The sequence below is a fragment of the Solanum tuberosum genome, unplaced genomic scaffold (assembly GCF_000226075.1).
Source record: "Solanum tuberosum cultivar DM 1-3 516 R44 unplaced genomic scaffold, SolTub_3.0 scf00280, whole genome shotgun sequence".
NCBI classification, from domain to species: Eukaryota; Viridiplantae; Streptophyta; class Magnoliopsida; order Solanales; family Solanaceae; genus Solanum; species Solanum tuberosum.
In genome coordinates this window covers 595,453-623,190 of record NW_006239205.1, presented here as the reverse complement: position 1 = coordinate 623,190, position 27,738 = coordinate 595,453, and the positions used below count along the sequence as shown (strand labels likewise).

Genomic DNA, 27,738 nt, shown 5'->3' with positions numbered 1-27,738 from the left:
ATGTTGTGCAAATTGAAATTAGTGTATATGTTTCAATCGTGGATATTAATTTGCTTTTGTAACTTTGTACAATCTGAATTAATATATATGTTTGTATGGTGGATATGAAATGTTGATTGCCTAACTTAATATACTTTTTAAGTTATTCATATATTAATTTTGGTATAACTTATACGATATTTGGTAGGAAATAGGTTACGGATAGGTCAAATAACTAATACAAACCCCAATCGGTATCAATATTTTACTCCATAGGTAAAAGTCCACAAACAGAGAATTGATTTTATTATTTGAACCATCAGCAAGTGGCATAATAGTTTTGAAACAGAAAAAAAGAAAAACAAACTTTCTCATTGCATACACTGCACAACACAAGAACAACTCATCATTTATATAGCCTTCCATGCTGAAAGGGGTGGAGTTTCTGAGTCTTTGTAGGTAGGCGCAACCGAACCGTACCTATCACCCTGGACTGCATTAGCTGAAGCAATAGATTCAAGCTCTGCCATGTCTTCTGATGTTAGCTTTATGGACAGAGCTCCAATGTTCTGATTGAAGTTTTCAATCTTAGTGGTGCCCGGGATGGGGCACACGTCGTTTCCTTGGTGATGCACCCAGGCCAACGCGAGTTGAGAGGGGGTGCATCCCTTCTTAGCTGCCATTTGACAAATCCTCTCGTAAAATTTTTTGTTATGCTCAAGATTTTCGCCCTGAAACCTCGGTAGATGCTGCAAAGTTGGAGATCATTTCGAGTCAAATGCACTGCAATTAAACATAATGTGAATATGTTGGAACTCAAAACAAACGATAAATATAATCTAAACCTTTCGAAAATCTTCATTTGTCAAGTCCTCAACCAGCTTTGGACCGGATGACAAAAAGCCCCGTCCTAGTGGACTGTATGCTACAATCCCAATTCCGAGTTCTCTAAACAGTTAACATATCAGGATCTCACATTGCTATAAACCTCAAACACGAAAAATAAACAAAAAGAAGAAAAAACCTGCAAGTAGGGATTATTTCTTCCTCTACATCTCTCGACCATAGAGACCATTCTAATTGTACTGCTGTTATTGGATGAACAGCATGTGCTCTTCTAATTGTTGATGCTGAAGCCTCCGATAGACCTATATATTTTATTTTCCCCTCTTCAACCAGCTTCTTAAGTTCTCCAACCTAGTAAAACAAGAATTGTAAACTAATAAAACACGCTGATAGTGTATTTTTTATGCAGCATTGAGCCATTTTACAGAGTTGTGGAAAAGAGAAACCAACCGTTACTTCAATGGGCACGCGTGTATCAATCCGGTGCTGGTAGTACAAGTCTATACAGTCAACATCAAGTCGCTTTAAGCTAGCCTCGCATGCTGCCCTTACATAGGCTGGCTCTCCACGTACTTCTCTCTTTCCATCTGCAAAATGTATACCAAATTTTGTTGCTAACTCGACTCGCTCCCTCATTCCTCCCTTCAAAGCCTGTATTAGAATTTTAGTAGCTCAGTTAGAGTTAACTAGCTACCTAAACTTTCACCTTATTACTCATGTTCGATTAGGTACAACCATCCTACAAGAATTAACAAATTGATACCTTGCCAAGGAGGATTTCGTTAGTGTAAGGCCCATAACTATTAGAAGTATCGAAAAATGTTATGCCAGAGTTAATGGCATGGTGTATTAGTTCAATCATATCGGGTTCGGGTTTAGGCGGCCCGTAGAAATCGGACATACCCAGACAACCAAGTCCTTGAACAGATACTTCAAGTCCATCTGAACCCAATTTAATTCTTCCCATATGTTTTCCCTCTTTCGCCATTGTTGTGATTCAGTTAAAAAATTCGAAAAAGTGTTTCTATATATAAGCACTAATATTACTTTATTTATAATATGTAAGCACATGCGTTTTATTTATTATATGTAAGCACATGCGTCACTAATGTGTTTCATTCTCTATTGCTAAGGAATTTTATATACTAGTTTATGACTTTTCATTTTTCCATTTAATAAGATAATTAGTCATTTTAGGAATAGGACGTGAGTTGATGCCAAGATAAGAAAGTGAGAGAGGCTGATTGTAGATGGTATGTGGAGGTATATAAGAAGTAGATTGAAAAAGTATTTAGGGTAAAGTAATTAGATAAGACATGACAAACTTCATATTATTGAAGATATTACTATAGAGTATAGATAGTAAGGAATAGAGGTCATTTATTAGGATAAAAGGTTAATAGGAATAATGTTTGTCTTGCTTTACATAGATTGTTGCGTAGTACTAGTCATACCTTTGTAGTTCTAGTCATATATATGTTGTTTATTTTGTTTTGATTGTTACATTATTTTATTGTTGTTAATGTTTCTTTCTTGTAGACTTTACACTACTTTCTTTTTAATGGTTACGCTCTCTTCATTGTTTTCTTCTTCTTGTACCTAGGTTTGATGCACTTGAGTCTTCAGAAACAACTCTCTACTTTCACAAGATAGTAATTAGGTCTATGTACACTCTAACTTCCCCGTGGAATTCACTGAATATGTTATTGTTGTTGTAATATAACCGGCGGGAAAAAAACAAATATAAGGAGCCACCATGAAGTATAGCCAAACGAAGTAGTTACTCCCTCCGTCCCATTTTATAAGGCACGCTTTTCTTTTAGTCTGTCCCAAAAAGAATGTCACCTTACTATAACCAGAAATAATTTAACTTTAAAATACCCTCTTTATCCTTAATGAAATAATTTTCAACCACAGAAATATCTAAAAATTGTTTTAGATCGCAAATTTCAAAAGTCTTCATTTTTTTCTTAAACACTGTGTCAAGTCAAATGATATCACATAAAATGAGACGGAAGAAGTATTGAGGATTCAATTCTCACTTTGTAACTCACAAAATTTCAATTTTTTTCAAGTGAAATTCAATGTTCAAACATAACATCAACTTCAAAAACTCCTCTCTTTTTTTATCAAGTTCCAACCAAATCACACATCATATTTCCAAGACGCCACAAGGTACAACATATTTAACATTAGGTACAACCACCCTACTACATAAAACTCAAAGAATTACTTTTTTTGTTCCTCTTATGTTGTCATGTTGCACTTACAGAGAGTAACTAATTCTCAAAGCTAAATTAGGTTATATCGATTTGATATTTTATATTAAAAAATTAGATATTTAAAAATTATACGAAAAGTACTATAAATTATAAATTTTTTTATATCAATATAATGAAAAAAATAATCTTAAAATATTAATCAAAATTTATATGATTTACAAATTGGTACCTTGCCAAGGAGGATTTCGTTAGTGTGTGGCCCATAACTATTGGAAGTATCGAGAAATGTAACGCCGGAGTTAACGGCATGGTGAATGAGTTGGATCATATCGGGTTCGGGTTTGGGCGACCCGTAATAAGCGGACATACCCATACAACCAAGTCCTTGAACAGATACTTCAAGTCCTTCTGAACCTAATTTGATTCTTCCCACATTTTTTCCCTCTTTCGCCATTGTTGTGGTTTAGCTTAAAAGTTCGAAGAAGTGTTTCTATATATAAGCACAAACGTAACTTTATTATATGTAAGCACACGCGTCACTAGTCATAATGTGCTTCATTTTTTCTATTGCTAAGAAATTTTTTATTTAAACTAGAAGACCTTATGAACCCTTGTGACTATGAATTCAACAAACACTAGATAAATTATTGGAGTAGTTATTTGAATAAGACGATTTAAATTAATCATTTACTAGTCGTTGACTTTTCATTTTTCCATTCAATAAGATTATTAGTCACTTTGGGCATGTGAAGAGGAGGTACGCTAAAGTTCGAATGATGAGGTGTGAGAGGCTGGTTGTAGCTGGTTATGTGGAGGGGTAGAAGTAGGTTAAAAAAAATATTGGAAGGGGTGATTAGACAAGACATGGTGCAACTTTAAATTATCGAGCACCTGACTCTAGATAGGAAGGAGCGAAGATGGTATATTAGGATTAATAAAATAGTAGGGATAGAGTAGTGTCTTGCATTGCGTAGATTGTTGTGTAGCACTAGTCATATCCTTGTAGTTTTAGCCATATGTATCATATTATTTTGTTATTGTTATTATTATTATTTCTTTCGTGTAAACTTTACATTGCTTTCTTATTAATTGTTATGGTCTCTTCATCGTTAATTTATTCTTGTACTTGAGTTTGATGTACTTAAGCCGTGAATATTTCAGAAACAATTTTTCTACCTGCACGAGATAATGATAAAATTTATATACACTTTACCTTCTTCAAACCCCATATAATAAGATTTCACTAAATTTATTGTTGTTGTAATTCAACCGGTGGGAAGAAACAAATAGAAGGAGCCACCATGAAATATAGTCAAACAAAGAACTAATGACCGATGGTTCGATTTTCTACCTTATAACTCGCAAAACTCTAAAACAAAATTAAGTGAAATGTAATGTCCAAAGATAACTTCAACTTTCAGAAGAAAAAACAAATCCAACTTTCAACCATATACCCAATCACCAAAGGTGTATTTAGGGGGGTCACCGGATTCACGTGAATCCTGAACCCACACTCGAAGTATCACATAATGCAATTATGACTGGGTGTACCTCTCTCTGCCAAGTTGGAAATTTGAATTTTAAATTTATCTTGTTTTATTTTTCTTTCTAAAATTAGATAACATTTCTCTAATTGGTAATTGGTATTAAATTTATATCATAAATCAACCTTTTTATAATAATGCACCCATCATCTCAAAATTCTAAATACGCCTCTACCAATCACATCATTCCAAGACACCACAAGGTTCAACATAATTAACATTAGGTACAACAATCCTGCTGCATAAAACTCAAAAAATTAACAAATTGATTGATACCTTGCCAAGGAGGATCTCGTTAGTGTGGGGCCCATATACATCGGAAGTATCGAGAAGAGTGACGCCGGAGTTAATGGCGTGGTGGATGAGTTGGATCATATCGGGTTCGGGTTTGGGCGGCCCGTAGAAAGCGGACATACCCATACAACCAAGTCCTTGAGCAGATACTTCAAATCCCTCTGAACCCAATTTCATTCTTCCCACATTTTTCCCCTCCGTCGCCATTGTTGTGATTCAGCTTAAGCTTATTACTATGCTGGGAGAAAGACAATGGATGTATATAAAATATGTAGATAATAAAGCAAGTGGACATTGTATATGTATATGAAGTAGGTGAGGAAAGTTCGAATTATGAATATGAAATTGTTTTTGTAAATTTGAATTAGTGTGTACGTTTGAATCTTGGATATGAAATTGTTTATGTAACTTTGTGTGAATTTGAATGAATTTGTTTGTTTGTTCAAATCTTGGTTATGAAATTAACTTTTATAATTTTGTGCCAAATTTGAATTAGTATGTATGTTTAAACTTTGAATCTCGGATGAATCATTTTTGTAAATTTGTGCAAATTTGAATTAGTATGGAACGTTTGAATGGTGGATATGAAATTGTTTTTGTAACTTTGTGTAAATTTGAATTAGTATGTAAGTTCAAATCCTGGATATGAAATTGTTTTTGTAACTTTGTACACATTTGAATTACTATGTAAAATTCGAATCCTCAATATGAAATTGCTTTTGTAACTTTGTATTAATTTGAATTAGTATGTTTATTTGAATTCTGGATATGAAATCTAGTTTGTAACTTTGTGTAATTCTGAATTAGTATGTAATGTTCGAATTTTGAATATGAAGTTGTTTTTGAAACTACAAATTTGAATTAGTATTTACATTTGAATTATGGATATGAGATTGCTTTTATAACTTGGTACAAATATTAATTAGTATGTTCATTCGAATTCTGAACATCACATCATATTTGTAATTTTGTGCAAATTTGAATTAGTATGTAAGTCCCAATGCTAATATACACTATGAGCTAATTTTAATTAATATTCTTAATCAAATATGGGATAGATTTAATTTTAAATTTATATCGAAAAAAATCCACTTAATTCGTTTATCCAACCAAATAGCCCCAAAGTGTAAGCCAAACCGAATTTATTGTAGTTAAATAATAATTATAACTCAACCGGCGGAAAGAAAAAGAAAACAAATAGAAGGAGCTAACATGAATTATAGTCAAACGGAGTACTATATACCTTATAGTTTCCTCGGAAACTTTCTTATAATAAATCTAGATTTAATCGAATTATTCGTGAAATTATCCTTTATATACTCCGCCCATTCCAATTTCAATTCTATTTTGATTCGACAAAAAAAATAAAAATGAATTTGGTGATTATAAATTAAGAATATATTAAATATACGAAGAAAAAAATAATCTTAATTAAATAAGTCACATGAAAAAATAAAATTGAAGAGTTATAGAAAAGAAAGGAAACATTTGAATACCCCAAAAAGAAAGCTTTTTCAAGTATGTGGGGTTGGGTTGGTCCTCTCTGTGTGTTTTGGTCTCTCTATTTTATTTTTTCTTCTGTTGTACAAATTGATGGGGCTTTGTCCCATCTTGTTTATAAGCATTTTTTTTTTCTTATATGGTCTTTGCAATGTCTAGATCTATATGATATTGTTTAGGTTTTGTATACTATATTTTTTTTTAATTAAATTTTATTTGTAGGATTATACTAAATTGGTGGCCTAGCTTCATTGACTCATGTGTGATTATTCAAACACCATTTATCAAAAAATTATATTGGGCATATATAAAATAATATTGAGCATATATGTCAAAAACAACTTCTGGGAGATATATAATAAAGTTTTGGACATCCTTAATAAAATTCTTAGCTTCGCCACTGCTAGGTATGTTGTTGTTGTGTTCTTTGTGATTTATTGATTATTACTTTCTCTGTCTTATTTTATATGATTTAGTTTGACTTGACACTAAATTTAAGAAAGAAAGAAAGACTTTCAAAATTTATAGTCTAAAGTAAGTGATAAATATTTGTGTGGTTATAAATTATTTCATTAAAGATAAATACGGATATTTTAAAGTTAAATTGTTACTTGATATGAAAATGTATCGTTCTTTTTTAGACGGACTAAACAGGAAAGTAAGTCATATATTTTGAGATATTGTTTTTTGGATGAACTTTGAAGAAAATGCAGTAAAAAAAAAAAGTTTCCTTTGTGTTTAGATGTTTACTTTTGCATATATTTAGTTTGATTGAAAGAAAAATTGTGTTTTTCAGTGGACTTACTAATGTATAAGAGGGAAAGTTGGAGTCTATAAAGATCAAATTTGATTACTGTCTGAAGAAAAAAGTCATCTTTTTTGTTTGCTAAAATTATATTGTACTGTATGTGGGTTTTGGGTCATGTCATTGTTGAGGTTTTCAATTATCTTGAGAGCCAGAAAAAATCTTTCTTTTTCCCTCAGTTTTTTTTGGTAACCAAACAAGTCATATGGAGTAGTACTTGATAATCTTTATATGATTTTATGTCCCTCATAATGTTATTGTAATGCAACACTTTAAGGGGTCTTTTTTCTATAACTCGGGAGCGGATAAACAAAGATATCCAATAGGATTATCTTCCAAATATTATCTCATGATTATTCTTTTTATCCCACGTATACGTACTAAATGAATTGTAACTTTTATACGCTGATGGACAATGTAGAGTTAGTTTATTAAGGTAGGTATATCAACTTGTAACATGAAAAGCAAGATAATCACTTACTTTCATACATTTTCATTGTATAAAAAATAAATCTTAAATACTAGTTTTTGAATAATAAAGATTTTGGTATTGGTCATTCTGAATTCTGATGCATGTTTGTGTTTTAATACCAGGTGGTTGAAGTGGGAGAGTTGTCTGAAATATTTCAGAGGAAAGGTGAGGTCCCAAGAGGTCTACCAAATTGGGAAGAGCAGCATTTAGGTGAACAACTCTCAAATGTAGTATTGCTTTATTTATGGGACAGAGTTATATGATACTTGTCGTTAATAGAAGGTAGCAAGTATTTTATCGAATTAGTCGAAGTGCACAATAACTGATTCGGATATCATATTTATTTTTAAAAAATGTATCGTTTTATCTATGTGTAGTCTTTGTGGACATAGTTATTTGATTCTTGTTGCTGATGGAATATATAGTAGGTATTGTGTTTAATTAGTCGAGGTGTATTTAAGCTTATCTGGACATCATCGTTCATAAAAAAATATAAATGCTTTATTTGCAGTCATGGTGGAGAGAGTTATCTAGTTCTTGCTGCTGGTGAAAGGTAGTAGGTATTTTATTGAATTAATCGAGATGCATAAAAATTGATCCTCGGTCATAAGAAAAAAATGTGTTGCTTTATATTGTCAGGCTATCAGATATTTGTGACATTGATCTTGGTAATGCTGCACTCAGAAAACTAGAGGTAAATGTCATTAAATTTGCACAGGTTCATCTAAAAAGCTTACTCTTTTGGACAAAATTACAACAACTACCTCAACCAATATCACTGTGAAAATGGTGTGATTGATGATGGTACATGATCTTCATTGATTGTCTTTGCCTTTTTCCTTCCTCTTTGTCTAGTTTTTATGCTAAAGTAGATGTAGTGTTGATTTGATGTAGTAACATTTACCAAGTCAATCACTTTCTGCCTTTTTCTGGACTATTTGGTTTATGTCCTATCCATGTCCCCCTTTTTGCCTACTGGTTAATGCTATTTCACACAAATGTGTTGAGATTTGTCTAGTATATAATACTTCATTCTTTGATTTTACGTGGCACTATTTGATTTGATAAAAAAAAATTAAGAAAAAAAAGATTTTTAAAAGTTGTGATCTAGAAGCAGAAATAACATACTCAGTGTGATTCCACAAAAATGAGGTCTGGAGAGGATAAAATTTACACAAACTTTACTATTATCTTAGAGGTAGAGAGAGTGTTCTGATAAACCCTTGACTCAAGGAAAATATAGACCAAAGCAGGAATTGCACTAGCCTAGAAAGATGGTAACTTGAATATTTTTGTTACTATAAATCACTTCATTAAGAGTGTACATGTGTTTATACTAATGAAAATGTCACTATAGGAAAAATGTGAATTACATAGGGATTTTCTTGGGGATTAGTATGAAAATTCGCAGGAAAATAATTTTCCTGCGAATTTTCATACTAATCCCCAAAAAAATCCCTATGTAATTCACCATTTTCTTGTAGTGATGTGTCTTTTTAGATAAATTATAAAGGAAAGAACGTCACGTAAATTGAGATAGACGGAGCTGAAGTTTGGGAAATTGGTTGTTACTTGTGACTGTTGAGTGGTTGTCTTGCATGAGTACCATCTTGGATGGTATGCCTCAAATGTTATGTACTCTTTGTATAGTGTAACAAATTGCAGTCCTATTGATATAGTAAGATACACTATTGGTATATGTTTGGCTGCTTCTTTTGTTGTAGCTTGTAGGGTTTCACTGTTGAATTTCTCTAAAATTGCCTTGAGAAAAGTTAAAAATAGCAATAAAAATTAAGTACTTTTTTTAAGGCATAGGAATAAGTTTAAATTTTAATGTTTTTATATGCTTTGGCTTTTAGAATTGGTAGGCCCTTGGCTGTTTGAATCGGATTTTCTATCATAACAATCTCTCTATTTTCACAAAATAGGAGTAACTCAAACTCAACAATCTCGTTCACAGATAAGATTAAGACTGTATACATTGATATATCCTCAAACTCAATAATATTCTCGTTTAACCGAGAGTCTGCCAAAGACAATTTGTTACTATCCTCAAACTCAACAACTTCATTTTATTTTTAGTGTTGGTTTTTTGGAGCAAACCTGCATCCAGACACATCTAAAGCCAACGAACAATACAACAAGAAAAATCATTATAACAAAAGGACAATAAATTAAACACTAACCTTCCCGTCAAAATTAGTCTTTCTCTAGAAAGTGAAAGGGGAGAATTAAGTTTTGTACGCTATTTTTAAAAAAATAAAATAATTATTACTCCTAATATTGCTATTATTGTTGTCGTTATTGTTTTATGACTTTTTTGTATCCTCCAAATCATGCCAAAAACAAATCTTCAAAGCGTAGCGATAGGCCAACAAATTCTTATTTATGCGACACTATTTTTTTATTAGTCTATTTATATAAGAATGACATTATTCTATTAAAAAAAAAGGAATTTAATGGTAAATTTTATCTTTTAACATTAATACTAAGTTTTTATGATACATAAATCAAAGTTGGCATTATTTATTTACATTTACACATAAGAGAAAGCAATTCTTTATAGTTATAATGTTTTATTATATCCTCTTTAGTATAATATTTTTACGTGTATATATATGACTCTTAATATTCTTGCAATTTCACGTCCCAAACAAATATTTAGTTTCATTTAAAATTAAAAATCTCTATTGATATTCATTGTTATAATTAGGAATTCTATTTGTACACAAACTTCACTTATGATTAACATAAAAACTCTCCTAAGCCAATTAAATCTCTTGCTTTACAACCCTATAAAATCCCCACAACACCAACATTCATATTTCATCTAAAATAAAAAAAACTTTACTATTAACTATGGCTAAGAAAAATTGCCTAGTTACTTTTCTCGTTTGCATATTTCTATTTGTTAACTTATGTTATGCAAGTGAGAAACTTGATTCATCATCAAATGATGAAAGTGGTGTTACTAATACACAAAATAATATTGGACTAGATTATTGGCATCCATGGTATCATCCACGTCCATGGCTACGTCCACGTCCATGGTTACGTCCACGTCCATGGCTACGTCCACGTCCACATCCACGTCCACATTGGCCATTTGTTCATCCTCCAATGCCTTCTGGTGGTTTTCATCCTAAGTTTCCATGGCCATTCATGCATCCACCAAAACCATCTCCACCTAAGAATTAAAGAATATTATTGATGGATCGATCAATATCTTATTGATGATTTAGTTTCTATTAATTTTCAAGTAGTTTAATTTCTATTCGTAGAAATATTGTTTGATTTGATTTATTAACTTTCAAGTAGTTTAATTTCTATTCGTAGGAATATTGTTTGATTTGATTTATTAACTTTCAAGTAGTTTAATTTCTATTCGTAGGAATATTGTTTGATTTGATTTATCATGAAATAAAAATTGATTTTTTTCATATAAATTGTTTTGCACTTTTTACTATAGTGTATTAATTTATTTATTTTGTGTGTGTGAATTATTTTTTTAATTTTGTTTATTCAAGACGCTCATGTAATTAATATTATGTTTGAGCTTTTCTAATATGCCAAAAACAAATATTTAAGGTGTATGAATAAGCCTATTTTTTTTCTTCCAATCATACAATTTATATGACACTATGTTTTTATTAATTTGTTTGTATGTTCTTATTCGTTTTGTTTAAAAAAGAATGAGTTGGAGAAAGGTTTGATGTTCTAATTTATTTATTTTATTTTTGCTAAAAGTCAAAATCGTGTGTTTGTGAGATGGGAGCAAACTAAAACTTTTAACATTAAAATTTCATAACGAAACAAATATGAATTAGCCACAAAATTCATTGTTAATTTATTGCTATATAGCCTCTAATTAATAGACTTTTTGATATTCCATTATCAAATAAAATTAGCCATAATTTATACTATTTAACAACAGAAGTTCTTCAATGCTATTTTTTTTTTTACATTTAAATGATAGTCATTACAACAATAAACACATTCATCTCATTATATAAGTGAAACATTGCAATAATAATACTAATTAGTGCTATTATCAAAGTTGACAAGTAACACATTAAATCGATCTTTAGTAATATTTTATTATATAATCATGACTAGAACCTAATCTTTGAATAATCCTAAATGGATTTGAGAGATCTTCTTAATCACTTGAGCTACAAAGTTGATGTGACAGTCACCTAGTTTGTATGCATTTTGACCTGGGAAAAAAAGACATCGCTATATATAGATGTTTTATATTCACGCAGGATTCTAATCCATGTGTTAGGTATTTTGGCTGTAACTAATTCATAGATTAGGTATGATATTATTTAATACTATATTTGGTAGGAATTTTGGGCTTATGTATAACTAATAATCTATGGATTAGTTATACACCTTACATGGTATTGTAGGATGTATAACTAATACCTTCTATTTGGAGGTATTAGCAATGCATAGGATTTAATACCATGGGATTAGTCTATGTAAAGACAAAAATATTCCTCAAATCCTTTTAATCCTTTTTTTAATTTTTTATTTTATATTTGTACTAGTAAATTTATTTAAATAAATTAGCTAACAAATTTTATTATTTAGAGAGAGTTATTTGTTGCTAAATAAATCTAATACAAGTAAAAAAAAATTCCAATATAAGTCCATACAATATTTGAAATATGAATTATTTAATATTTACTAATTGAAAAAATAAATATATCACCGTATGATATTTGTATTAACTCACTTAAAAGACCTTAAATGTATGCATCGACCATTTCTATATTTTCTTTCATAATCTACTAAATATATAGAAGACACATTTGAGACCTACCGTATCAACGTATGAATAGATAAGAGTGTGTATACGTTTATAGGATGGCAGAACAACATATATTCGTTGGCATATGTTGCTATATATATATGTCAAAGAATAAGAGTGTGCTTTTTGTTGAATTAAAGGTATAAAGATACAACTATTCTACAGTAATTTTTATTGAAATTGACTTCGTATTTTCAATAATTTATAAAACTGTATACATATTAAAATTATAATTTGCAATTTTTATGTGTAAATGTAGACGGTTTACTCGATTTTACTATTATTTATCATTTTTTCTGTTTTAATAGTAAATTATTTATTTTTAAAAAAAATGGAAATTGATGTTTTGTGAGATAAATTTATTAAGATGATACTTATTTATCTTCAAATAATTCAAGTGACAAAATAGCAAACATGGAGACAAAATTGTGCTTATTCTAGCTAGTTCGAAGGCCACAAAAAAATAATATTGGTCGGTAGTTATGTACCTTGACCCAATTACATGAAATAAAAAATTTCATAATAATTCAAGAATATAATTGGAAAAAAGTTTTTTATAGAATTTTAAAACAAACACTAGATTAGATAGGAAGCAATGAACCAAACACAGGATAACAAATAATCTCTGCATTGCTAATCTCTACATTACTAATCCCTGCATTGTTAACCCCTGCATTACTAATCCATGCGCTATTAAGTTTTGTACCAAACGACCCTAAAAGTTTAATGTAGCAAGTGTATTCTAATATAAAACGTTAATTAGTGACTGATTTTATGCTAAAAATCTATGATTTATAAGTCATACAAGTTAATTAGTACGCTGATTTTATGCTAAGAAACTATGATTTATAAGTCAGATAACTTAACTGCAACAAATTATAACAAGAATATTATAATGTGTTTAATTGAAACAAATTAGTATAATTCAAGTACCAAAATACTTTATAACTTATTTTTTTTTTTGATTTTCAATATCTATCTTATGATCCAACTAATTTAAATTTGTGTGAAAATCTCTAAACGAAAACTTTTTTTTGTGGTTTGGAGCCCACATTTAATCCCCAATTACCGATTAGATTCACATAATTTTCTCCGTGGACTCGAATCTTGAGACCTTACATAAGAGTAGAATAATTCCACCACTTTACCACAACTTATGTTGTTCCGAAATAAAAACCTTAACCATTAAAGCAAAGTGGTCCTAGAAAAAAATTTAAGTTTCAGCAAACCGGCAATGACCAGTTTCTAGGTCATCAATTCCCCTTTTAAAAACCTGAAAAACCACCATTAGAAAAAGCTCAAATAAGAAGAAAAAAAACAGTCGGCGCAGTTTCAAAATTTTATGTAAATCACAGAAGAAGAAGAAGATGAAGGGAAAAACAGAGAATGAAGAAGAAGGAGCAAAAGGGGTTGTGAGTCTTGAAGAGCTAAAGAAAAAAATGGCTGATTTTGCTAAAGAAAGAGAGTGGGATCAGTTTCATACTCCAAGAAATCTCCTTTTAGCTATGGTTTGTATATACCCTTTTTTTTAAATCTCAAACATTTTTTTGTAAAGTTTTTTTGACACCCCTTTTGTAAAAATGAAGTCTTTTTTGGTTTTCAAGTATGTGGGGTTGGGGTTTGGGTTGGTACATAGTGCAACTTTGTCTTCTGTGGGTTCTTTCTGTTGTCTACATTTATGGGTTTTGTTGTGTATCATGTTTTGAGCCATAAAAATGGTGTCTTTTTCTCTGTGTTTTACGATTTTCTGCTGTTCTTGGTGATTTTGTTGTGTTTTCTGGATGTTTTTTTTAGGAAAAGCTGGTGTTTTAATTATTCTGCTCAATGGCTCAGTCTTTATGCTAGTTTTGATTATTTTTGTTTGTTTGTTTTGTTTTTCAAGATTGCTACTTTTGTTTATCTCTTAGTTGATTTCAAAGGATAAATGTGTTTTTTCTGTGGAATTAGCAAGATATACACATACACTCAAACTTGGCTGCAGTTGTTGAATAAGCACTCTTATATTGATAGTGCACGTTTAGATACCTCAACTCGTCTTTATTGTGTCGTTTGAACACTCCCAATTTCAAAATGATTATCTAGATACCTCTAAAATTTATGTATCCAGTGTTCATGACACACAATATGGACGAGTTCAGTTTGAGTGTTTAGTTGTCACTTGAAACCAAGTTGAGGTGGTAGTTAAAGTGTTGAAGTTTTGAAAGGTAAAAATCCAATTAATCTACTCTAGTTTTCCTTAGACAAAACCATGGAACAAAGAGTTCTCTGTTTGTTTCATAGAAACTAGAAATGTTTGCCAGTTTTTGGTCATTGTGGAGTATTTGGATTTCCAATTTTGTGGAAACCCCAATTTAAAAAGCTTTCTTTTGTTTCCCACCAAAGAAGGCATAGTGCTAATAATATTTCATATGATTTTATGTTCCCCATTATGTAATTTTAGCTTTGCAGACATTACATGGAAACTAGTGCTACACTTGCACTAATACTAAAAAATGGACATTATAATAAAAGGCTCATATCATTCAACTTCATTTTATAATGGGCATGCAAAGTAAAAGTGGACGGAGAGAGTAAATAATACTACTCTTAGTAGTGTAAAAACAACATATAGTGTCAATTGTATAGATATATTATTGGATAAATAACTTGGTGATGATTAAGTAGATTGTGGTATTGCTTATTTTGATTCACACTTCTAATGCTTTGTATATGTATGTGTGATGTTGCTCGGACTCTTCAAAAATGTCGGCCAGAGTGTGTCACGTGTGACAACAATTTTGGAGAGTCCGAGCAACATAGTGTGTTTGCACAATATTGGCATAAAATGAGTTTTTATATGGTCAATGAAGATTCATACTGTCGATTCTAACTTTATTTTGAATACCAGGTGGGTGAAGTGGGAGAATTGTCTGAAATATTTCAGTGGAAAGGTGAGGTCCCAAAAGGTCTACCAGATTGGGAAGAAAAAGAGAAGCAGCATTTAGGTGAAGAGCTATCAGATGTATTGCTTTATCTTGTCAGGCTATCAGATATTTGTGGCATTGATCTAGGTAATGCTGTACTCAGAAAACTGGAGCTTAATGCCATTAAATACCCTGTTAGTCTTTGCAAAGGTTCATCAAAAAAGCTAACTCTTTTGAGCAAAAGTACAACAACAACAACCACCACCTCCACCAGTGAAAATGTTGTGATTAATGATGGTGAATGATTTTTCTTTGATTTAATAGGGTCTATTTATAGTTTCTTAGACTTGCTATGACATCTAATAGTTTTTGTGCTAAAAGGGGATGTACAGACATATAGTGTTGATTTGAAGACATGTATCAAGTCAACTAATTTCTTCCTTTTTCTGGATTGTTTGGTTTTTTGCTTTATCCATATCCTCTTTGCCTACTGGTTAATACTGTAGAAACTCAAGACAAATGTGTTGAGATTTATGTAGTATAATACTCCACCATTTCAATTTGTTTGTATGATTTTGATTTAGTAAGGTGTTTAAGAAGTAAAGAAGATTTTATAGTCTACATGCATGGTCATAAACTAAAATATGAGGAATGTATTAAAATGTGGTTTAATCTTGTTGTCAAGAACATGTTACGTGAGAAGTTAGAACAATGAAGTTCTTTTTGAAATGGATTAGAAAAGAAATTAAGACAAACAAATTAAAATGAAAATGAAGATGGAGAGAATAGTAGTTCTAAAGATTGTTGTTGGAAATGGTAAATTGGTGAACAGTCTCAGTGGTTGTCTTGCATGAACACCATCTAGGGTGGTGGGCTGAATGTTATGTTCATATCTGATTTAACTCATACCTCATTTGTCAATCTGAAACAATCTGTTTACATCACTTTTTAGGTAGAGGTAGGTAACGTTTGCTTAGATACTACTCTTTTCAGATTCTATTGTGTGAAATTACACTGAATATGTTATTATTTGTACTCATACCTCACATATAAATTAAAGAAATGTACTATGGTTAAGTAATGTGTATGTCATCACTAGAGGCGGAGCCAGAATTTTCAATAAGGGGGTTCAAAATCTGTAGAAATAGACACATGAAGTAGCCAAAGAGGGTTCGACATCTACTATATATACATATAAAATTATTTTAACTCTCTACTAACAAGGTGGCTCCGCCCCTGGTCATCACTATAGTATTGATGTAAACATCGAGTGCGAGTAAAGCTCTCTACTAACATGTTTTCTTACTTGCTTGATTTTTCCTCCTGTTATTTATTTTGTTTGTTACTGTAAAGAGATGGGTGACTTGTTTCTATGTGAAACAAATTGTGTGTGGCAAACCAATTTGCCTGACTGAATGGGTTGATTTGGTGAGATACTGTGCAGTTGAATAGGTTGGACCGCTTCTGTTGTTTTGTGGAAGGTTTTCATCACTTTAGAGAAAATCTAAAATTGGCATTGTGTCACTTAAAGCATATGCCAAAATTGGCATTGTGTGAGGCTAGTAATGACTCTATGGCCTTTTAAAAAAATATGTTTTGACAACAATAACGACATACTAAGTGTAATCTCACCAATGGAATCGACAGATTCTTGACTCACTCGTGTGTTGGCAAGTCGAGCCAAAATAAGAGAATGTACGATTTGAAATACTGAGAAATCGAATGCAATACAACTATAGATTATTATATGCAAATCTCAAAACATTCGTCTAAGAAAATAGTTTTATCTAGTATTTTCAACTTGAAAAGCAAAAAAAATTCTTGAAAAGCCTAAATAATAGAGTAGTTTTTGCCAATAAAGAAAAAAACAAGGATACATAAATGGAGTTTTTGTTTTTAGTATTTGGAGTAAGGAAAATCACAAGCTTTCCCACAAAGTTTATACAACAAAAAAATCACCAAGAATAACCGGAAATCGTAAAGCACAATGAAAAATACCCCATTTTTGTGTTTATAAAACAAAAATAAAAAACAAAAAAACAACACAGTGGACAAAGTTGCACTATGTACCAACCCTACCCTACATACATGCAAAATACTCTCCTCGGCCTAATTTATATGATACGGTTAAAATTTCAAGAGTCAATTGATTTTTTAAACGTCTTTTAATGATTTTCAAATAAGTGTATAAGTCCGAATTCACGCTCAAATTTCAAACTTTTAATTGTGGCACTTGGCATACCTCATCCTACAAAACAGACTCAAGAAAGTTACTCGAATAATAAATATTCATCACTTTCAACCCGAAGATTGTGAGAGCTCCTACGAAGAGGTAAAATAAATCCTACAAAACGTGTGTCAAAATCTCTTTAGGAAGTGTTTGATTAAAAATCCAATGCTAAAAGGAGATTTCTTGGAGAATTAAACTGACCCCTCCAATACTTTTTTGTAGGACCACTTACTTTTTTGAATATCAAATTTGGGTTAAGGATGTCGAGCTACTAGTCTCTCAACACGTGTGTTGTATATGTGTATGTCGAATTAATTTATTAAAATGACGTTTTAAATAAATAATTACAAGTGAAAACTTTTGTGAACAATTTAATATTGATTGTCATGTGATGACTTTTTTATCGAGGTCAAGATTATTAGATATCGTCTAAACTTATAAAAATGATAAAATAAAATTTTAATAAGATACATATGATATCTTTTACTTATTTTAATTTTATGAGATACATAATAATGAATCACAGCTCACCTAGTGTTTCCTTATACAAGATATACTTTCTCACATAATGCAAGTCTCAAATCCTTAAAAAACCAAAAAGATAATAGACCATTATATATATATTTAAAGGGTGATTAGGTTTTTAAAAAGGATATTTAAATAATTCTTCTTGTTAAGTTTTTATATGAGATAAAGCATCAATAATTTTTTGCTAGAATTCGAACTCACTCAACAATAGGAGACAAGAGGGAGTTGAAGCACTCCTGCCTTTCAACTCGAAAATTATGAAATCGAGCCACTAGGGGAAGGGGAGTAAAAGGGGCAAATTCCATTATACTTTAAACTCACTCAACAATCGTAAATTATACAAGAATTTTAAAATGCAAGAACGTGTGTTTATTGTGTCTTATTTAAAAAATCACGATCCTCCAAAAAAATCACAACTCATCAAAAAAATCAAAATCTTTCGATAAAGGCCCAGCTCTTCAAGGAACTATGCTATTCAAATAGATATAATTGAGTGTTTTAAGTTATAAATAATATAGTGATTTAACATTCAAGTTAAAGTAATACTTTTAGTTATGGAACTTTAACAATCTAAATATTTGTTCATAATTTGACAAAATACGTTTTATGCCTTAATCAAACCTTTAGAAAAAGAAGTCCAGGTAAAAAGCCCCAACAGTGTTCCTTCTGCGTTTTATGCCTCAAAATGCGTTCAAAGGTTCATGGTACTCTCCAATGGTAAAAAGCCCTAACAGTGTAATCGCCATTCTCTTAAAATTCTTCTGATTTCAGGTAATTCTTATAAACAATCCTCAAAACCTTTGTGTCATGGTTTTAGCAACTTGTTTTAAGTCACTTGAGATAGTAAAGACTCAAACTTTGTGGCAATGGTCTTGCAATTTATGTCTTTAGTTTCCTCCCCTTGTTGGTTTTTGTGGAATTAGATTTCTTGAGGTTATGCTGAATTACTTGAATTTGTAAAGATTCAAACTTTTTGGCAATGGGTATTACACTTTGTTTCTTGATTTTTCTGCCCCTTGTTGATTTTTGTGGATTTAGCTTTCTTGAGGTTATGCTGAGTCACTTGAATTAGTAAAGATTCGAACTCTGTGGCAATGGGTTTTGTAATTTATCTCTTGGTTTTCTTTCCCCTTGTTGATTTTTGTGCATTTAGCTTTCTGAAGGTTATGCTGAGTCACTTGAATTACTAAAGAATCAAACTTTGTGGCAATGGGTCTTGTAATTTGTTTCTTTATCTTCCTTAGCTTTATTGATTTTTGTGGATTTAGCTTTCTGAAGTTCTGCTGAGTCACTTGAATTTGTAAGGATTCAAACTTTTGTGGCAATGGGTCCTGTATTTTAGTCCTTTAATTTCCTTCCCGTTGTATATTTTAGTGGGTTTAGCTTTCTGAAGGTTATTCTGCTAGTTTATCTATAGGTTATCTATAGGTTATATGATTGTTACATATTGCAAATAGAATCTGAAAATGCTCGACTGAAAGCTAGTGTAATCTGAACTAATTTGGTTATTCTGTGGTCGTATTGTCGTGTTTTACTGGAAGTATCTTTTGTGTGTGGTACTCATCTAATGTTGTGTTGTGCTTATCTGATGTTACCTAGTACTAATCTGCTAAGAGGAACTTTTCGGGTTACGACTAGCCCATTTGTTGATTTAGCCCATTTAACTGACAGAGTTTCAGCTCAACCCCGTTAATTTGACACCCCTTAATGTAAGTTGTAGTCGAGATATGTTTATATGCGAGAGAAAAGGAAAAAGAAAAGAAGAAACCTTTTCACTTATTTACCACTAATTAAAGAGGTAGTAAGCCGTTCAAGATAACAGTATTGAATATTTTGACTTATTCAATTCTTACATGCGAGTTGAGTGCAATATTGTCTATTCCTAGTTGTGGGTGGTGTTGAGCCGATATGTGACTAAACTGCAGAACTGGGCGGAAAGATACAATTTAAACGTGTTCCAGGGTAGCTAAATGTGCAGTTTATATTTTCTCACACAGAGAGACTGTTTATTGTTTCTTTACGAAGTTTACTAGCACCATAGTCATACTAATGTGTTTAATCAAATTTTTCAGATTTTGAGGGTTGTCCATCAGGCCATCAATGCAATGTTTGAATGCGGATAGTTGATCAGACACCTTTTAAAACTTACTAACCAGCTGAAACCATGACCAGTAGGAGTGTCAGATTCTTTTTCATGTCATTTTCTAATCCCTCTACTCTAATTCCAAATCCAAGTCTCCGCTGTTTTTGCACTAACACAACAGCTGTAAAAAGAAAATCTCAAGTTCCATATCCTCTACAATTCCAAGAAAAATCCCCCCAAAGAAATCTCATTGCAGTGTCAAGTCTTCTGAAAAAATATGGTTTTCCAGCTCTAGAACTTACCAATTTTCTCGAGAAGAATCGTCGTTTACTAAATCTAGACCCTGCCAAAATTGAAAATTCCCTTAAGATTCTATTATCCTTGAAACCATCTCAAGAATTCCTTGTGTCCATGATAAGTAGTTGTCCCAGGGTTCTAGAATATGATGCTATAAAGAAATGGGAAGGAGGCATCCGAGGATTAGAAAAAGGGTCCAATTTATCGTCCTTGGCTATTCGGAACATTCTGGAGGTCTCACTGAAGTTTGAACTAGATTATGATTGTGTTTTGGGGTCTTTGAAATGTCTGAAGGATTTAGGAGTTAGTGATATTACTCTAAATAAGGTTTTGGAGACGCATCCCATGGTAACTACGATGTGTGCAGACAAGGTTCGTGACAGTTTTGAATTCGTCGTTGATGCCTTTGGGATTGGCAATGTTGAATTTGATCACATTCTCCGTGTCTATCCAGCTGTTTTGGTCTATGGGATTCAAAATAAGTTTAAACGATTGCTTGATGAATTTAGAGTTCTGGGTTTTAACATGGAGGTGGTTAAGAAACAGCTTCTGAGAGATCCTAGAATTCTTGCATTGGAGGTTGGGGAGTTACCGCGGTGTTTGGAGCTGCTTAAGAGTTTGAAATGTAGGGAAGCTATTAAGAAGGATATTTTTCATGATGGGGCTTTTAAGGCTGGATATGAGGTGAAACTAAGGGTTGATTGCTTACGCAATCACGGGATAACCTTAAGGGATGCTTATTCTGTGTTATGGAAAGAGCCGAGAGTGATACTTTATAACTTAGATGATGTTGAGAGGAAGATTGAGTTTTTGTTGCACGTGATGAAAGTTGATATTCAGTGTCTTGTTGAAGTTCCTGAGTACCTTGGGGTGAATTTCGAGAAACATATTCTACCAAGATTCAAGGTAATTGACCATTTAAGATCAATAGGAGGACTTGGTGATGAGGTGGGGTTGAGAGAGTTGATTAAACCTAGTAGAATGAAATTTTATAATCTATATGTAAAGCCTTATCCAGAGTGTGAATCAATGTATGGAAGATTTTCAAGAGATACCGAAGCAAGAAGTCAACATCCAGTGGGGATGTGGAAGCTTTTCAAACCACAAAATAATCCAAAGTCCAGAGTAGATATTATGAACATTAAGTCATATATGGATTCGCTGGCTTGAAATCTGGATTCTTCCTCTAATTTCTACCCGAACATACATCTATGTAGCATTCTTTTGGAAGATCCTTTTCCGAGGTACATTTCTCATCCTTATTCATATGCTTTTCAGTTTTCATTTGTTACAGAATTTCATGTTGCAGCAGCATGCAATTTTTCTACAATCCCTTTAATTTTATAATTTTTTGTGGAATTTCTTGTACGCTGGCTATGTGACACATTTGGTTCCTGTATAATACTGCCTAACATCATGAGATCAACCTGCTCAGGCTCGTCCACATCGTCTATGTTCTGAATTAGCACCGAATATAAATCCGCTGTTCTTGTTTCCAAAGTATTTAGCTCTGTGGTCTAAAGAACTTGGAATATGTAAGGCCTATATATTTTTGTCATATCTATCATTCAGTTCCAAGTTTAAGTGGAACATATATATCTTCCAATTTTCTTCGAAATGATCTTTAGGGAGGAGTCAAAATTTTCACATCAAATATTGAAACTGAAGATACTTAATTTTGAGAACATAACGCGCATACTGGAGTCAGTCCCTCAGTATTACTACAAAAAGCAAAAACAGTAGGTTTACTAGGGTTGTCAAATAAACAGGTTACCTGAATTTGAGCGGGTCAAAATGGGCTGAAAACAGTTAGCTGATGACCCTTACCCGCCTATTTGACACTACTACCTATTTCAGTGCCGTCACTAGTGCTGCTGCCAATGGCCAGACTGTGGCATGCTTATTTGTAGTGCACTATGGAACTGACAAGATTAGTACTAGTCATCCATCTTTTGTCCGTACTCCCTCCGGACACTCCTAGTTGGTTGATCAATATGGGAGAGGTAAAAGGAGGCTACACAATTGCTAAAAAGAATATTGGAGGAGTTGATTATGTTACTGTTGATCAACGTGGTTGCAACTTTTATTTCGGTCTTTGGATTTAAGTTCGATAGATTTGTTTGGAGAATGCTTTTCTTAGATGGTGGCATCTCAATATGTATATTACAGACAACAGTGGTAGCTCTTATAGGGAATAATAATAATATAGCAGTTTTGCCTGGTTTGCAGCTTTAATGGTCTTCTGCATCTCTATATTTGTGGCTTCGTTTGCATTTTCTGTGAATGAGAAACATTAGAAGTAGTTATAAAACAATAGATAACAAAACAATAAAAGGGATAGCCCAGTGCACAAATCATCTTGCATTAGCAGGGTCTGAGAAAGGGTTGCATCCCAAGGGTGTGATGTAGACGGTCTACCCTAATGCACACATTAGTGGTTGTTTTAAAACAATAGATTGTAATGTAGAGAAAAGGAAGAGTTCCAGATTGTTAATATATGATCTTATATAAGTGTGCCTCTTAAAAATCTGAAATCTCAATGTGTTCTTTGGGTTATTCAAGATTTTGCTGACAACTGAATTTCTCTTCATCTTTGTCAGACTTTCAGATATTTGTGGAATCGATATTGATGAAGCTGCATTGAGAGTTAGCAAGCAACCTTGGCATCTTGGCAGGAGGTTAGCTATCTCCCTCCTTTCCTGTACTGCACCCGAACTCGAAGCTACAGTTAGATCCAATCGGCCTAATTGACCAAGCCCCGGAACTTAGAATGGCTGGCATTTACCAGTAATCGGCCAAGAGAGTGCTTTTTTACAGTCTCTCATGGTGTTGTAAGAGTGTAATCACTCTCTATACCATGTCAGCAAATACGGTGTAATAAGTCCATTCCCGGCTAGTTCAGAGCGGTAATTGGACGCGTAGAAAATGGAAAGAGTAAAACAAGTGAACAACTTGTTTATGTTTTCTTGTATGCTGTATGAACTTAGCAGCTCATGTACAGTGCTCATGTTTGATAGTAATAAAAAGTATAGTTAGTCAAAATCAATATCAATATCTATACTACTTGCATAATAAGAGGACCTCAACCTTGAGCAAATTTAACAAGAAGGCAGTTGCAAATTCTGGAAACAGAGAAGGAGAAACGCGAAAAAATAACTGATCAAGTTTAACATGGGTAGCAATGTACCAAGAAATTGATTGAGTTCATGTTATCATGTCTATTAAGACGATTCGCTGGGTGCAGCTCATATGTCTTTTAGCTTCTGGGAACTATATCTTAAGAAATGTGTTTCTAAACATGCTTCTTTATACATTTTTTTGAAGTAGTTGTAGTGTTCTGTACAATGCCTGCACAACTTGAAATAACGATCCATCTGAACTTCTCCATAAACTTTAGATTGGGGTTGTACGTGTATTTTGACTCATGGTACACGTTCTAGGACTCGTTGTAGAGCCCTTTTTATTCCTTCTTGATCAAGCGATGTTGTGAGTTGTATTTCTTGCACCTGATCATTAACAATCGTTTCAGATTCGCAAGAGTGTGGGACATTGCAGAAAGGGGAACGTACTAGGTAAAAGATGATACCTGTCTTCCAGCCCGAGCAAGTAGAGTAAACTGATCCCCAGTAGCTGGTGCCTATTAGATGACATAACAGAAAAGATTGGAAATCTATTGTGCATGAATACTGTCAATCATATATGGTTTATGTTTGACACAACTTACATTCGACAACCAAAGCTGTAAGTCCTGTGAAACGACTCGTTTCTCAAATCCTTGTCGACTGATTATTATATCGTATATGCTATTGAACAAAAGAACAGAACTTATTAGGTATGCTTCAATAATCATGTGAATTAACCAAAACATTTCCATGTATTTGTGTAGATAATGGTACATACAATTGTCCCGTAAACATAATAGCATAATGAAAGACTGCAATCATTAGGTCTAATAAAATCTTACTTCATGTCAAAAATTAAACTTCAATCATACCCGTCTTCTTGTAGTAGTTCCTCGATTATTGTTTCAAGCCCAGGAAGAGGCTCAATAATCGAGCTGCCATTCGAATCCAAGGAATTAGTATGGACGGATGCATCCTTCAAAGTGTCGCATTTGTCAGTAACAGTATTATGCAGCTTAAGCAAAATTTAGGTTTCATGAAGGAGGCAAACGAGGAAATGGATCATTTGCATAGCTCACCTTATGAATTACTTTATCCAGAGTTTCCAGCAGAGGGTCTTCCTCCAATTGTTTAATTGACAAGGTAATCCTAGATTTTTCCCTGTAATGTGTTCACTGATTATGGGAAGTGACCAGTGAAAATATAAAAATAAAGAAATAAAGCAATCACTGCCTTGTGGCTAAGAAGTTATCTATATGCATGATAAAAATGGCCATCCATCTTCCTAAGCCAACAGGTGATCTGTTTGAACTTTAAAGAAAATGTCTGCTAACGGTATTAGTAGACACGTCCATATAAGCACGATTATTTGAAAATTACCTGTCAATATTTATGATTTTAACCCTCACATCGTCTCCTTCTGTGAGGATGTCTCTGACATCATGAACTAAATCCCAAGACACTTCTGAGACATGGACAAGCCCAGTGAGGTGATAAGATCCTGCATCACATGGTAAAATAGAAACTAGTTGACACAAAGATTGAAATGAGTAACCCGAGTAGTCAGGCTTAAAACACGACCCAACAGGCAAGTCTGTCTCTTAAGAAAGTACCATCTGGGAAACGCAGATGAACAAAAGCACCATAATCCTCAACTGAACCGACCTTTGCTTGATAAGTATCACCTACATTTATTTTATTAGAAAACTTCAACCAGCTAGCTTCCTTTTCAGAGAATATCAATCGTCGTCTGTCCTCATCAGCTTGGATTACCTGACAGTAGCCTCGAAGGTTAACTGATGTTGGAATCATAAAGGAAAGTAGAGGAAGAACACAATTAACTCCAGTAACACTAAACATCTAAGATCTATTGGGGGGAAGAAATTGGTAATTGAAATCGAAGTTGGTTAGTGGGCAAAAAAATTTGTGCATTAAGTTTAACTGTAAAGATGGGATACGTTTTCTTTTAAATGATGAGAGAACTTGTGACTGCTCTTCAAGTTAGAAGTAGCTATATCATATGAGATCTACAAAAATGTAATTTTACTTTGCTTGAAACTTTACAACATTCTGCAACCCATAAGCACTAGATATTATAATGTGGCATCTTATTCTATAATGATAGGGGAATGTTCGTACTTTAGATGAGAAAAAGTTTAAAAATAGAAGAAGTGATGAGGATCAGTACCTTCACAGAGAGGACAGAACCGGTCAAGTCCCTCGCAATCTCTTGAATTGTCTTTTGTGGTTCTACAGAAAATAAGGGTAACAAGAATGACAGACAAAACCTCGGTAAGTATGCATATATCACCATAACTTCTATGTGGAAACATATGATACATTAATCAACCTATGAAGCTTAGAAATATCAAGGATCAGCACAAAATGGTGATTCGAAATGAAAAATAAGCTGTAAAGGCGAACTTAGTACCTTTACAAGAGTGATAAGGGCTCATCTGTGGGAAGGGCAGAAAACCCACGAGAGAATAAAATCGAATCAGCAAACCACCACCATTGAAGCCTTCAACCTTGCCCTCAAATATCAGTCCCCTCTCACTGTATGTCCTTGCTGCTTTCCAATCAGCAGACTTCTAATTCTTTGTAGTAAAGGAGTACTATATTACATACGCTTCAAACCACAATAATATAAAGGGAAGTATAGAACAAGGTAATGTATAGATTATAGTACTGAATCAAGTCAGTCAGCAATATGAAAAGAAATACAGTTAGTAAAATCTTTTGAATATATTCATCACCAATGCGGAGGCCAATCATCTTGCAGCTCAAAACTCCAAGATACATGACATATATCGGGATCTCATTAAATCTAGCTGAATTTTATTTGCCAAAGACATATTTGCTTAGGTAATATGGTACTGCGGCCATAATCAGGTCTCCTAAACAACATTACTTGGATATATCTACTGCATAACCAACAAAGCTTTGTCTGAACCATGATTTTTTTTAATAAGTCCTTAGATTCAACATGCTGGGACTTTTAACTAGTTAACTCCAAGACCTCTCAATTCTAACTCGGCTAATTCAATCGCGGTCCAAGTCAATCTATTTTCTCCATTCAGCTATGTATATGACTCTTCTGCATTCTTTTGATTCATTAGATGTATGTATTAACAAAGTAAACCGTGATTAACCACCCACTCAGATGATGAAAGGGTGTCACTCATGAGAGCATCATAGTGGAGAAAACAATTGCATTTATCAATGACTGTCCTTTTAAAAAATTAACCACCTAATGTCAAATACCATGATAAGAATGCACCTTGGGTTTAACTTAATCCTAAAAACTAGATCGAGAGTTGCCCAAGATCATATATTCGAGACCAAACACCCATGCCACAAGCAATGTGGGAACTCTACAAAGACTTAAGCTAGCGTTTGGCCATAGATTTTGGGAATAGCTTTTAAAAAAAATATAGTCAAATATCTGTTTGACCATGAAATTTGATCATATAAAAAATCTGATCTTCAAATATTTTCAAGATTCTTGGGACTTCCATCACAAAACTTGATTTCAAACTTTTTCCCAAGTAAAATGCACGTTCAAACACAACTTCAAATTCCAAAAATCATAACTTCAAAAACTCAAATTTTCAAGTTTCAACTTTGCAAAAACGAATAAAGGGTCTCACCCGAGCTGGTTTGATCTCATCAGGTGATAAAGATAACTGATCATCAACTCCATCAATCTTAGCATTACCAGTAGTAGAAACTGAAACTCTAGGGCTTAACAAAGAACCCCTTTTCACCAAACAACCACTCCTTGAAAAATTCATATGCAATGGGCTTGAATTCACTGAAAAACAACAAAACTGATGAGTAGAAGCAGCTGAATCACTTGTAAAAAACTGTGAAAGAAACCCATTGCCTCCTGAAACTATGCCCATTGCTGCAACAGACATTATCAGTACTGATCTAAGAATCAAGAATTGGGCAGATAGTGAAAAAAGATTGAATTTTGAGAAATGGGGTGGAGTTAGTTTTGCAAATTGGAAGCTTTTTTCATGGTTTTTGGAATTTTGGGTTGTGTGGATTTGGGTATGAACTGACGTGTGAAGAAGAAGAACACATTTGCTATG

General features: G+C 32.8%; 4 protein-coding genes across 9 annotated transcripts; 2 read left to right on the top strand and 2 right to left on the bottom strand.

Annotated features, from left to right (window-relative positions):
* Positions 1-218: 218 nt before the first annotated feature.
* LOC102605459 (auxin-induced protein PCNT115-like) lies at positions 219-5,118 on the bottom strand. 3 transcript variants are annotated; one of them, XM_006358747.2, is made up of 5 exons: positions 4,868-5,118; positions 1,276-1,476; positions 1,004-1,176; positions 825-927; positions 219-728 (listed from the first exon to the last, which is right to left on the bottom strand). In XM_006358747.2, the coding sequence occupies exons 1-5, from the start codon at positions 5,090-5,092 to the stop codon at positions 390-392; spliced, it is 1,041 nt and encodes a 346-aa protein (XP_006358809.1). In that variant the 5' UTR covers positions 5,093-5,118; the 3' UTR covers positions 219-389. The 3 variants fall into 3 exon arrangements, with proteins under 3 accessions (XP_006358809.1, XP_015169613.1, XP_006358808.1); XM_015314127.1 differs by lacking the exon at positions 4,868-5,118 and adding an exon at positions 3,277-3,518; XM_006358746.2 differs by lacking the exon at positions 4,868-5,118 and adding an exon at positions 1,589-1,843 and having other exon boundaries at positions 233-728.
* An 8,691-nt stretch (positions 5,119-13,809) lies between these two features.
* LOC102593064 (dCTP pyrophosphatase 1-like) lies at positions 13,810-15,852 on the top strand. Its single transcript, XM_006358774.2, has 2 exons — positions 13,810-13,986; positions 15,366-15,852. The coding sequence occupies exons 1-2, from the start codon at positions 13,846-13,848 to the stop codon at positions 15,684-15,686; spliced, it is 462 nt and encodes a 153-aa protein (XP_006358836.1). The 5' UTR covers positions 13,810-13,845; the 3' UTR covers positions 15,687-15,852.
* A 2,902-nt stretch (positions 15,853-18,754) lies between these two features.
* On the top strand, positions 18,755-24,123 carry LOC102600859 (uncharacterized). Of its 3 annotated transcripts, XM_006358735.2 has the most exons (4): positions 18,755-18,910; positions 20,212-21,763; positions 23,120-23,197; positions 24,049-24,123. In XM_006358735.2, exon 2 carries the CDS (start codon positions 20,304-20,306, stop codon positions 21,687-21,689), a length of 1,386 nt encoding a protein of 461 aa, XP_006358797.1. In that variant the 5' UTR covers positions 18,755-18,910; positions 20,212-20,303; the 3' UTR covers positions 21,690-21,763; positions 23,120-23,197; positions 24,049-24,123. The 3 variants fall into 3 exon arrangements, with proteins under 3 accessions (XP_006358797.1, XP_006358799.1, XP_006358796.1); XM_006358737.2 differs by lacking the exon at positions 24,049-24,123 and having other exon boundaries at positions 23,128-23,561; XM_006358734.2 differs by lacking the exon at positions 24,049-24,123 and having other exon boundaries at positions 23,120-23,561.
* Positions 23,640-27,707, bottom strand: LOC102601873 (30S ribosomal protein S1). Of its 2 annotated transcripts, none has more exons than XM_006358738.2 (10): positions 27,292-27,707; positions 26,073-26,232; positions 25,830-25,891; positions 25,255-25,414; positions 25,022-25,142; positions 24,721-24,802; positions 24,514-24,617; positions 24,244-24,322; positions 24,106-24,156; positions 23,640-24,025 (listed from the first exon to the last, which is right to left on the bottom strand). In XM_006358738.2, the coding sequence occupies exons 1-10, from the start codon at positions 27,559-27,561 to the stop codon at positions 23,942-23,944; spliced, it is 1,173 nt and encodes a 390-aa protein (XP_006358800.1). In that variant the 5' UTR covers positions 27,562-27,707; the 3' UTR covers positions 23,640-23,941. The 2 variants fall into 2 exon arrangements, with proteins under 2 accessions (XP_006358800.1, XP_015169621.1); XM_015314135.1 differs by having other exon boundaries at positions 26,073-26,238; positions 27,292-27,380.
* Between the last annotated feature and the right edge of the window lie 31 nt (positions 27,708-27,738).

Excerpts from the sequence above, each read along its gene's own strand:
- LOC102605459 (XM_006358747.2), bottom strand. The coding sequence starts at position 5,092 with ATGGCGACGGAGGGGAAAAATGTGGGAAGAATGAAATTGGGTTCAGAG. Across the intron at positions 928-1,003 it reads GAAATAATCCCTACTTGCAG|AGAACTCGGAATTGGGATTG; the intron begins GTTTTTTCTTCT and ends TTAACTGTTTAG. Across the intron at positions 729-824 it reads CAAATGAAGATTTTCGAAAG|CATCTACCGAGGTTTCAGGG; the intron begins GTTTAGATTATA and ends CCAACTTTGCAG.
- LOC102593064 (XM_006358774.2), top strand. The coding sequence starts at position 13,846 with ATGAAGGGAAAAACAGAGAATGAAGAAGAAGGAGCAAAAGGGGTTGTG. Across the intron at positions 13,987-15,365 it reads GAAATCTCCTTTTAGCTATG|GTGGGTGAAGTGGGAGAATT; the intron begins GTTTGTATATAC and ends TTTGAATACCAG.
- LOC102600859 (XM_006358735.2), top strand. The coding sequence starts at position 20,304 with ATGACCAGTAGGAGTGTCAGATTCTTTTTCATGTCATTTTCTAATCCC.
- LOC102601873 (XM_006358738.2), bottom strand. The coding sequence starts at position 27,561 with ATGTCTGTTGCAGCAATGGGCATAGTTTCAGGAGGCAATGGGTTTCTT. Across the intron at positions 24,618-24,720 it reads TGGATAAAGTAATTCATAAG|GATGCATCCGTCCATACTAA; the intron begins GTGAGCTATGCA and ends GACACTTTGAAG. Across the intron at positions 24,323-24,513 it reads GAACTACTACAAGAAGACGG|CATATACGATATAATAATCA; the intron begins GTATGATTGAAG and ends TTTGTTCAATAG.